We start from the raw sequence: 12,721 nt of genomic DNA on the forward strand, positions 1-12,721 counted from the left end.
ATTTTGTATAACTTAGCAACTACTCTACTTTGTTCTTTTTTCCTTTATTTTTTTTTTATTTCTTCCTAAATTTATAATAACCCTTTTAGAAATCACAAAGAGTTGACTCATTAATTACAACTTCCAACTCTATGTTAAATTTTAAATTTAGGCTGTCAACTTTAACAAGTGTCTAATAAATCTTTGAATTTTTAATTTCGTGTATAATAGATCTTTAGCTTGTTAGACATTTTAAAAAATTTACAGACTTGTTAGATATGAAAATTCAAGAAACATAAAATTAAAAATTTAGAAATTTATTATATATTATTTAAAAATTAAACATCCATTGGACGAACTTTCAAGTTGAGCTAATATGAGCACAGTACCTTTTCTTTAGAAAAGTTTAGATGTTCAATCTTTCAACCTCACGTTAAAAAATAATAAAAGTTGAATTTTGTGTCGTTAGGGTAACAGCTCTGTCCACATTGGGCCACATAGGCAGCCGAGAGCCCAAATAAATCGAATCAATATGGCTCACTATGGCTCGTGGGTCAAAGTATTATAGGTTTGGGCCCTAAAATAGTTGGGCCAGCCCAGTTCCTTGTACCACCACCATCACAGATTCACAATGTGTTAGAAACTTGCCGTATCGTGCGCAAGCTTTTAATATTCGTTGTATGGTGCATGACTTGCATACCATAAACTGGTGGAACTTAATCAACATAGGATTATTTTACTCAATAATTATTTTATCTACTTATCAAACTAATTATATGATATACCCTCAATATCTCATACCATTAATATATAGTCCATTTTATGTATAAATTATAATATATGATATTGTATTAATGTCTTTGGTTATTATTTGAACATAAATATCCAATTTTTTTCAGATCTGACCTTATTGTTTGTCATGTTGTTTGTTGAATATGGAATTTTTCTTTTATGATGTAAATGTTGGGTCCCTTCCAAACACCTTACTTTTGACTCCTTCCACCGCACCCAAAGCCACCACTTTGAATATTAAATCAACAATATTCTTCTACTCAACCATCCACTTTTTCCTTAAATAAATTTAGCTTGAAAAATTTCAATAACCAAAATTTGACTTTTAAACCCTATACTATAATGAAAACTATATAAATCCATCATCTATAAGTAGAATGTAATTTAAAAAACAAAAATTTTAAAACTCCAACATTTTGAGAGGGATAAATAATGTATTAACTAATGAGGCCAAGTAGATATAAAGGATATTATTTTTGAATGTTGAAAAAAAAAATCTTTAATCATTTACTAAGCTTTAAATTTTAGTTGGCGTCCTATAGAGTATAAGAAACAGTTAATTAATTTTAAAAATTAATTACAATATTAATTTATCGCCTTCACCTTTAAAATCTATTAATCAAAGACAATGGTGATGTTTATTGCCGCAAGACAAAATTAAAATTTAATGGGTTAATTATATGTTAGAAAAAAAAAAGATAAATAACTCAAATAACACTAAATTATGTGTGAATATCCAATTAAGTAAATGTTGTTATTAGTTGAAAAAAAAGTGATAACTTATCTCAAGTTAAGAAATAGTTTCAGATATGAGTCCCACAAAAATAATAATAATAATACATAATGTCTTTAACTATTATCCACTCAAAATAGTTTAAAGTAACTAATCATACATTATATTTTACCAATCTCTTTCAATAATCTCCCATCATATGAGACACGCTGAATAAATAAAGCCACAATCAAAGTTACACATTGATCCATGAATGTTTATGCACGAAATCCACAAGATGAGATTTGAGCGAGCTAAGTTGATCAGCAAGCTAAGTAAAGTACCTATAAGCAAAGAAAAAAGCTAAGTAAAGTACCTATAAGCAAAGAAAATGCACTCTGACGCTCAAGTCAATCTCAAATCCAAATCTTTAGGTCGGTTTCAAACATGACAACATACATGATTAGGTGGAATAAGGGTGGATTAATAGAGACGTAGATGTGATATTCTCATTGCGAGATTTACAGCTTGGATCTCGAAAGTAATTTCAGTTATTGAATCTACTTGAAGCACTCCCGAATGTGTGCGGGGAGATTCTAGTTTGCAGCTTGGGTTAGGCGAGGTGGACGGGCTTTCCCTTCTCAAGATCCAAGTGGGAGACGTCAAGCTCCACAAGTCGACTCCTCAACTCTAGTGACATGTCATAATTTTTTCAACCAACAATGAATTTAAAATTGATAATATCATCCGGATACAAGAAGTATTGGCAATTATCTTCGACTATAAGATTGTAAGTTTGAATCCCCACAAAAAAAAAAAACATCAAAATTTTAAACATTTATTTTACCCCAAATAACAAAGTAAAAAAATCAACATTTATTATTAAGCATGAGATGTTAATTAGGAATCAATCAATTGAAAATCAACATTTATTATTAAGCATGAGATGTTAATTAGGAATCAACAATCAATTGATTGGATCGTGTCAAAAGTGAGTATATCTTTAACTAAAAGGTCGTAAATTCGACCCTACCTCGTATATTGTAAAAAAAAATGCATGGGATCGTAAATAAGATAAATGAGTTTCAGTCATCAATATTGCAAGCAGGCTGCCAAATCAAATAGTATAGAATGACCATTAACCCCACATAAAGGCTGCTCTTATCTCTATAATTATTGGATTGAAACTTTGATTATTATTATTATTATTATTATTATTTTAATATTATAAAAACTTTAGCAATCGGTTGGTCCACACTATGGTTTGATTAAAAAATTACCATAGTTTATGAATTAGGTAGCGATAAAATAATAAATTATATAGATACATTTTTATAATCTCTCAACTTTATTCGACTTTTCTTGTTGATGCAAAATCGTGACAAGAATTAATCAGACATTGGATCAAAAATATTTTAAAAAAGTGTCAATTTGAACTTAGTTCAACGCTATATAAGACATATTGCTTTTTTTGTTAGGATAGGAGATTCAATCTCCATTCTCACATTTTTTGTATTACAAAATGAGTGTATTACAAAACGAGTTTGAAAGGGTGAAAATTGTAATTTATAATTTTAATATCCGATAAAAATATATATATATACTTACTTGTTTATTTATCTTTTTCCTTCATTTTTTAATTCAACAACGTGTGAGTAGAGATTTTTTATTTTTCTCTTGTAGAGAATAAATATGTGCCTTTTAACTATGTCTTAATTTCTTTATTTATTTTATGACAAATATGAAGAAATCTAATAGTTCATTTCAAAACCTTCCAAATTTAATAAAACAAACAACTTTAACTAACTTTTTTTTTTTGTTTGAAAATATTTTCCTATCTTTTTTTAATTAAAAAACAGTTTATTATGTCTAACTCGCCAATAATTATAAAGTCTCAAATCTTATCTATTCAGGTTACTATAGTAGCAATATAGTTGGTTTTAGAAGTATCTGATAAATCCGTCTTAAGCTTATAGTTTAAATAATGTAATGATTCCAATTTATATTTGCTTTAATTAATATTTAAAGTTTAATTCATATATTCTATTTTGATTATGAACTCAAATACTATGATTTTTTTAATTAAGTTAAAAAACCAAATTAAATTTGATATTATATTTTAAAAAGTACTATTACCATGTTAAAATCATGGGTAATTGCAGTGAGCAGCAAAAATAATTCATACATTTCAAAAAATGTTATTAGCTTTTCAAAATTTCAAATATAGCAAAATATTTGAATTTTTATTTTTGGAATTTTTATTATTCCGATTTTACCCTTATGATATCTGATATACACTCAATGTATATACGTATCTGATATAAATCTAATATATATTTGTATATATGATATACATCTAATCTATATATGATATACATTTGATATACATTATCATACGTGCCATGATATACATTATCAGATGTATGTATTATACTTCTAATATATATATCTGATATACCTCTAATTTGCGATATATTAAATATATTTGCAACTGATATACTAAATATAAGGTATTTCAAAATGTTTAATCTTTAGTGGTATATCAATGGTTTAAATTATAGTTTATCATTGCAATTTGTTGATTGATATGCTAATATTATCAATAATGTTGATTACTATATCACTACTACTTATTCTATATTAGTATTAATTAGATACTAAAATATAAGAGATATCAACTGTTTAAATTTATAAAGTATATCAGATTTCTAACTAGTTTTTTTTGGACGTGCATGATCCACATAAACATTTTATACAATAACTTTATATTAAATATATATGTATATATATACATTTTTGCACCAATGTTTTCATATGAAAAAAAAATATTGGATATAATAGTATTATATCAACACACAAGTATCCTAATTATATTAGTAGATATCATGGTTATATAGAGGTATATCAGTGGTAAATCAGAAGCATATTAAGTATATATCAAATACATATCAGTGGTAAATTATATAATCATATATAAGAAGTTATATCAATAGTATATCAATGTTAAATTAAAGACATATAAAGTATATATCACAGATATAAAAATGTTGTATCGGCGTGGTAAATCAATGGTTATCAAACGTATATCAGTAGTAAGCTGTCATATTAGACGTTCAGTAGATATCATAGTTATATCAGAAGTAAATCAATTGTACATTATTATTATATCAGTGGTATATCATAGGTGTATATCAGTAGTCAGATATATTGCATATATATTACAGATGTATATTAGATATATTATAGGGTAAAGTTGTAATTTTAAAATTTGACCTCCATTTTTATTGAAAAAAATGTTATATTTGAAAAAACTAGATGTGGTTGCTATTTTACTTATTTTACAAAATATTTTTACCATATTTGCAACTACTTCTAAAATCATCCCATCTACTAAAAAAATGTTAAAACCATCCGTAGTACACTCGAATGGAAGAGCAAATTAAACACAGTTTGGAGTAAAATTGAAGTAAAGCCATTTGAATCCTTTTTTTTTGCTTTTTTCTTTTTAAGTATAATTGGAACTAGCTGCCAAAACCAATAAAAAACAACTCTCTCTAAAAAAAATTAGTAACAAAAAACAACTATTATTAGTAACTTGTATATATATTTTTTTTAAAGTTGCTTAATGTGTAAAAGATAAATGTGGCCTTGAAAATCAGACCAATTAAGCAACCTAGGATGCATTTATTTGCTTTAGATATAAATAAAGTGACCAATAGAAAATCTTTATTTTCTATGCCCAATCAATAAGGAAGAAGGGAAACATTCACAAAAAATATATTCTAAAAATTCTTAGATTTCTCACCTCGTTAATTTTTAGAATATAAATATTATATATACATATACATACAAGGAACGAGCAAAAAATAAAGGAGACAATTGTTCCTTTCTTACTTAATTGTAATTAAATATATATAAATACTTAAAATTTTGTAGCTTCCTTCTAACTCCTAAATTTTTAAAATTGTAGGATTATATATAAAAAGTTCAATGTAAATTTTTGCTATTCCGTGAGTATATATATTATTAACTTGAGTTAATTAACTGAGTGCATTTTTATAGATTTTTTTTTTTGTTAAAAATGTTTTAAATACTTTTTTGAAAACATTTTTTAAATAAACTTCAACAATATTAATTTTAAATAAGGAAATATTGTGTAATCGTTAAACAAATTCTAGAAATATAAAATTAAAGTTGACATGGAAATTGGAAAATATGACTACTCACACTGTCAATAACGTGCAAATAGAGAATATGGTATAATTAAAATCCAAATGTCAACTGTTATTATTATTTATTTTATTCCTAAAAAAAATGCTGTTTTTTTTTTTCGAAAAATTATTATAACTGACGCCTGCAAAGCTGCCCATTTGCCGCCCCTCAATTATTGCTTCAGGAACACTCTCCAGTCAAACAAATTAAATAATAATTTAGTTCCGTAGTAATTATTTATCTTTGATTCAGAGGTCATCAATTTAAATATCTTACTTATCATCTAAAAATAAATAAATAAAATAACATTTCTTTACCAGTAAAATAGATTAAAAAATTTGTGTCTAACTTTTTTTTATAAATTAAAATGTCCAATAATCCTTGTAGGTTTATATTAACAGTTTTAATTATTATAACTTTAAAATGAAAGTTGACCTAAAACTAAACTTTACTTAAAGAAATAATAATCAATTAAAGGTTTGAATTACTGCATCTTTCAAGTGTTAGCGTATTAGAAGGATAATATTATTATAAGATAAACATAAAATTTGATTTAAAAAATGATATACCATGGAATTTACCTGTTGAGCTGTTAATATTTTTATATATTTTAATTTCATTTTGTAGGAGATAATTTGAAGAAATATGCAAATTATTTAAATATTTGTTAAGATTATTTTTAGAATATAAATTACAATTAATCTCTCTTTCAATTTCAACTTTCCATGGCAGAGACAAAAAAATTGACTTTTGATAACTTCTTCCCTTTTCCAACCTTGTGTGTTAGATCAGATTAATTAAACCTACTTTGATTGATTTATTTTACTATACAAAATTAAATTAACTTCCATTGGCACTAATCTTTCTTTAAACATGATGTTACTTTGGCATAATTTTCAAAAATAGGCACAAATCATTTGGAGTAAAATACATAAATATAAAGAAAATTGTACACTTAATATTGTTATTTATATCGCTTTGCCTTGACAATCACATTTATAGTTTTCCATTTAATTATAATATTAAATTGTAAAATATTTTTAAAAAATAAAATATAATCCAAGTGCACTTTTTTCAAAGTGACATCAAATCTAAGGTAACATCCATTTCCTTGGTATGTTTGGTAATTTTGAGGGACACAAGCCTAATGAATTTGGTAGAGAATTAAATTTCATTTACAAGGGTACCATATTTGGACAATATAATAATGTATCTTTTTTATTTTATTTTTTTAAGGAATAATGTTTTTACGTATTTAACAAAATCTCTTTGTTCTCGTCCCATTTACATATAAAATATTAATTCGTTTAAATATACAAGAATAGTTGAATGAGTCGAAGTGTGTTATTTAGCTCTTAAAAAATGAGATATTTTCAAATCTTTGATAACTAAAAATACCAAGTTAAATTATACATATTTGAATTAAAGTCAAGTAATGTATATTTAATATATTGTAGCATATTCCTAATCTTATTTATAACATAGCGAGCATAGCTAAGTGATAATCACAAATACTTTAAAAGTAGAGGGATACTGGACTATTTTAACCTTAAATTTTCAAAGATTTATTATTATTAATAATCTCTAAAAAAGGGAGAGGAAAAAAAAACCTTAACGGAGAGAGGAAGGGGAGAAGTGGAGCAGGGAATTCGGGGGAGGTGACATGTGAGCGTGTAGATGAGTTCTCCTTCTCACATTGCGCCATCACCGATCATTCGATTCGGAGCCCAACCCATTGCCCATTGCCCATTTCCCAACAGCGACACCCAGATGATTGGAAATCCCCAATTTTGCACTCCAATTTCCCTTTCTTCTTTTCTGTTGAAAGGTCCACGCAAATTTCTCTACCCACCTTCACCTTCCCCTTCTCTTTCTCTCCCACCTTCAAAATTATATACCTCTCCCCTCTCCCCCTCTATGGATGCACCCATTTCTCCCCCTATTTTTCAACGCCCCTCTCCCTCTCCCTCTCCCTCTCCTTCTCTTTTCCGTTTCTTCTCAATCTCATTCTCAATAACGCTCCCACTCTTCCTCCTCTCCTCTTTCTACCTTTCACGTTCCCTTTCTTCCTGCTCGCTACTCAATTCCCACCCCCTTTTTCCCTACGCCTTTATACCCATCTAATTCCCAATTCCCAATCTTTTCATATGCATCAATCTTCAATCTGATTTCCCTTTTGTCCTCAGGTACTACTTCTCTGCGCTCATTCTGTTGTGGCTTCCTCTTTATCCGTTATCTATGCATGCATAACACCTCATTGATTATGTCTCGATGGGATTTGTCAGCCGTGGCCTGGATCTCATCGTTTAAAGTGTCTTTCTTTAATCGTTTCAATGGCTTTTTCTTATATCGTTTCCTATATTGAGATTGACGGGCCCTTCATTTTTCTGGGTTTTTTTCCCCTCGGGAATTCAGGCATTATCTTTTGTAAAATCTGTCGTTTATTTGTCTGAAGACTAGCTGATTTGGTGTTTGGTGTTTGTTTTTTACATTCAGACATGCGTTTTGAATTACCATCGTTTCTACTCTAAGAACTTATAATTTAAATTTAGCCAACTCTGCTAAGTTTATTTCCTTTTTCAAAAAAAAAAAAAAAAAAGTTTCTTTTGTAAGTGGTAACTTGCCAGACTTCTATAAGCAACGGGGTTTGGACTATCCTCCTTTTTACCGCTTATGCATTGGACCTTTATGATTGATTATTCTTTTACTTATTTGTTGCAGGCCATCAAAACAAAATAATATCGGAGGTAAGATTCTAGTCGTACTTGGTGACTGAGGTTGCAGGCCAAGAATTGCTCTTTATATATCGTAGGTCCTTGACCTTTAGTTGAAGAGATTGGCAAATGCTAAATTTTGGCAGAGGTAGAACTCAACAAAGGTCCACCAGATCTCTAACTTTCGGAGGTAACTTTTGGAAAAAGAAACTTAGGAAGATGCACATCCATCAAAGCATCATCATTGTCAATATTATGAACTCGACCTTTTAAAATTCATCTATGTTATGAAGTTTTTTTCCCCTCTAAAACAAAAATTCAGCAGGACCCAAGATGGCCTGTTTTCTAGAAGAAGTACTAAAGTTGTTGTTTCTTTGAAACCATGATTTTGTGGATCTAGTGATTTCATATGCACCCTAAACCTCTAAGCAATTTTCAACTTTTGACTTTTAAAATTTTTTTTTTATAGGTATGGATTATTCAGATCCCAAAAAGAAAAACAATTTTGTAGGGAAAATTCTTTTGGCTGCCACTCTTACAGCTTTATGCATCATCATGCTCAAGCAATCACCGGCTTTCAGTACCCCAAGCCAGGTATCTCTTTGAACTTGCGCTTAGATCTTTAGGCTATTAGTTAGCGGTTTACAATAACACATGGCTGCCTGCAGACTGTTCATCGGAACATGTTGACTCTTGACTGTTATAACTTCTGACTTCTTTTAGCACTCTGTTTTTTTTTTCAAAAGAAAAAGGATTATTGGTCACAGTTCTTTAAAAATATTATTTTCTTCAGTTTGCGCTGCGTGAGCCGGGGGTAACTCATGTACTAGTAACAGGAGGTGCTGGGTACATTGGTTCACATGCTACACTAAGACTCCTGAAGGACAATCATCGTGTAACCATAGTGGTATATACCCTGAGAATTCTCAAGTTCACTTTATATGCATTTTTCTTTTTCTCTCTTTCTCCTCTGTTTTAACCATTCTAGATGTTCTCTTATTAACTTAATAGGATAATTTATCACGAGGAAATCTAGGTGCCGTGAAGGTTCTGCAAGAATTATTTCCACAACCTGGGAGGCTTCAATTTATTTATGCCGACTTAGGAGACGCTAAATCGGTACTGTTTTCTTTTCATAATATTCTGTTAAATATTTCTCGAGAACTTTATGATCAACTCTAAAATGAATTGTTTCCTTAACTGATGTTTTCAGGTTAACAAAATATTTTCAGAGAATGCTTTTGATGCTGTCATGCATTTTGCAGCGGTTGCTTATGTTGGTGAGAGTACTGTTGATCCACTTAAGTAAGCATTCTTTCTTGAGAGTGTGTAATAAATTAAGAAGGGCTTCTTTTATTCATTTATTTTATTTTAGTTTTCTTTCATTTTAAACCCCAATACAGTTTCTTTTGATTTATGATAAAAGATTTTGTTCAGTTCTGTACTGGGAATTTGAGATGCCTATACCCTTTTCATTTTGGCCTTAATCACAATTAACAAGAATTTAGATTTACAATTCGACGTGTCTTTGTCACATTATGCTATAGCCCTTTCTCCCAAGAATGGTCTGCATGAAAAAAAAACGAGCATTTCAGTACTTGGTTATAACATTCTTTTGCTTTTTGATGTAGGTATTACCACAATATTACATCAAATACCTTGACAGTTATAGAGGCAATGGCCGCTCATGGTGTGAAGAAATTGATATATTCTAGTACATGTGCCACGTATGGCGAACCGGATAAAATGCCTATCACTGAAGAAACTCCACAAGTATATCACTTGAACCTTCTGTAAATGATTGTATTTTTAAATACCCAAAATTTTGTTCGCAATGGTGAAATTTGAGTCTTTTTTAAGCTTCAACTAATTCAAAGACGATGGTTATTATTGTGGAGAAACTAACGTTTATATGGTTGGATGACTGCAGAACCCTATCAATCCTTATGGGAAAGCCAAGAAGATGGCAGAAGATATCATAAAAGATTTTTCCAAGAACTCAAACATGGCAGTAATGATCTTGCGGTTGGTATTGTTATTTTTTGTTTCAATGAGTAGCCTCTTCCTATTTTTCTTTGGAAGTTTTCTCTGAGTGATATATCTCATCCAATGCATTTTATGTTGGTCTCCTAGCATTAACTTCTCTTTTCTTGGCTTATGAATTGTTCTTTTGTCTACTCTATAAAGTCTATTGTTTTGGTGAGCTCTGATGAGTTATTTCTAATCATAGTGCTGATTCAAAATAAATATAAAATCTTGTGATTAATTTGGACAGCTTTATCTAAAACAATAGTACTGCTGCCAGATCCGTTGATATGACCAAAAATCCTATTTTTATTGCATTTCATTGGATGAGATGATAAACTCTCTATAACACTGGCGTTTAATAAGGTGGTTAACTTGTTGAGTAAAAATGACAAACTCCGGGCACTTTTTTTTTAATTAACTTGGCAATTGTGAAAATTTTATTCTTCTTGAGTTTCATTTTTTTCTAATTATTACCACAGCTCAAGTTTTGTTTCTGGGTATCTTTAAAACCTCAGATACTTCAATGTGATTGGATCCGACCCAGCGGGCAGGTTGGGTGAAGCTCCTAGACCTGAACTTCGAGAGCAGGGACGAATCTCAGGAGCTTGCTTCGATGCAGCTCGAGGCATTATTCCTGGACTTAAGGTATGATATCCCATTCTTTCTCTTCAACTCTAAATTGAAACTGCCTTGCCTTCATACATACAAAGAGAGCAGTAATGAAAATCCTCCTGAGATCTCTTAACAGTAAACAACAAAGTTTTCCTTCCTTTTCATCTCTGTCTGTCTTGAATATTCATTGAAGTTGATACAATGCAGGTTAGAGGAACAGACTACAAGACACACGACGGGACCTGCGTCCGGGATTACATTGATGTAACTGATCTGGTTGACGCTCATGTAAAAGCTCTTGCAAAGGCAGAGGCTGGTAAAGTTGGAATATATAATGTTGGCACTGGAAAAGGTTCGCTCATCTCAAAATATGGAAAAAAAAAAACATTTTGATGAAGTGTGTGATGTCACATCTCATACATGTTTATTGGTCTTTTTATCAGGTAGATCAGTTAAGGAGTTTGTAGAAGCATGCAAGAAGGCAACGGGGACTAATATCAAAGTTGACTATCTCGACCGTCGACCGGGTGATTATGCAGAAGTCTTTAGTGACCCTACAAAGATAAAAAATGAACTTAACTGGACAGCTCAGTACACAGATCTGGAAAAAAGCTTAAAGGTGGCTTGGAGATGGCAAAAGTCACATCTTAATGGCTATGGAAGCTCTTAAATGGGCTCCTCCATGAAAGAGAGAGAGCATTTAATTGTCCATGAAAGAACTTCGGGAGAGGCAGTGAGGTATGAACGTCATCTGTTCTCCTGTTGCTACACTTCAGCAGTTGAATGGAAGCAGAGTGGTGGGGATGGGATATTCTTTGTATCCAAATTTTACCTTTACATGAAGTAACATTCTATGTCCTTACATTATTATGGAGTAGTTATAGGAAACAGCTCTCTTGTCACATGAATTTGAAACGATATAGTTGAAAATAATGGATGCCTGTGCACAGATTGGCCTTCTTTCTCACTTGTTCCCTTGCCATCATCTGTCTGCGCCCTTCCTCAAATGACATAGTTTTACTTTTACAAGGATGTGAAATAAAAACGTAAATTATGCCAATGGAACAATGAAAAATTAGTTTTACTCCAGTTACATACTTGTTGGTTCTAAACGAAGCAAGTGCAGAAATTTCATTATAGATATTTTATAGATTTAAATTTCATTAATCTTGTTATTTATCCAATACTCAACTTAACCAATATAACCAACATATGTTGCTTCAAGTTATGCTCAAGTAGCACTTACTACATAGGCTCAAAGTCACATTATTCATTTTTTTTGAAAAATAAAGATCAAAATTATATGCCTTCACCAATACCTTCCATCAAAAATCTTTTGATGGAAGGTATATGTCTTCACTAATCTTATTATGCTCAAATTGACGAATCAAAATTATCAATTTTATGAAAATGAACATTTAAACCTTATTTATATCGAGGTTTGAAAATGGATGCTACAGCTTGTAGTCCTAGTCCACTGCTAAGTTAAGCACCACCAATGCACCATAGGGAAAGGAACTCCATGTTAATTCAAGCAGTTTGAACTATTCATGCACCCTCTACTACATCATGTTGGGAAAGGTGTTCTCTAATCTTATATAAGCGTATGGTATGGTTGGAGGGTTTTGGAGCTTATCTGAAACTCCATTTGATTTACCCATAAGTCGTGGCA

The 12,721-nt window shown here is 30.3% G+C and overlaps 1 protein-coding gene across 1 annotated transcript; it reads left to right on the forward strand.

Annotated features, from left to right (window-relative positions):
• Positions 1-7,530: 7,530 nt before the first annotated feature.
• LOC111015807 (UDP-arabinose 4-epimerase 1) lies at positions 7,531-12,016 on the forward strand. The gene is made up of 11 exons (XM_022290966.2): positions 7,531-7,881; positions 8,417-8,599; positions 8,879-9,003; positions 9,203-9,316; positions 9,421-9,528; positions 9,623-9,714; positions 10,041-10,182; positions 10,340-10,434; positions 10,953-11,082; positions 11,257-11,401; positions 11,493-12,016. The coding sequence occupies exons 2-11, from the start codon at positions 8,539-8,541 to the stop codon at positions 11,717-11,719; spliced, it is 1,239 nt and encodes a 412-aa protein (XP_022146658.1). The 5' UTR covers positions 7,531-7,881; positions 8,417-8,538; the 3' UTR covers positions 11,720-12,016.
• The last annotated feature ends 705 nt before the right edge of the window (positions 12,017-12,721 follow it).

The sequence above is a fragment of the Momordica charantia genome (genome assembly GCF_013281855.1).
Source record: "Momordica charantia cultivar OHB3-1 chromosome 1 unlocalized genomic scaffold, Mcharantia_2.0 BLBB01000001.1, whole genome shotgun sequence".
NCBI lineage: Eukaryota > Viridiplantae > Streptophyta > Magnoliopsida > Cucurbitales > Cucurbitaceae > Momordica > Momordica charantia.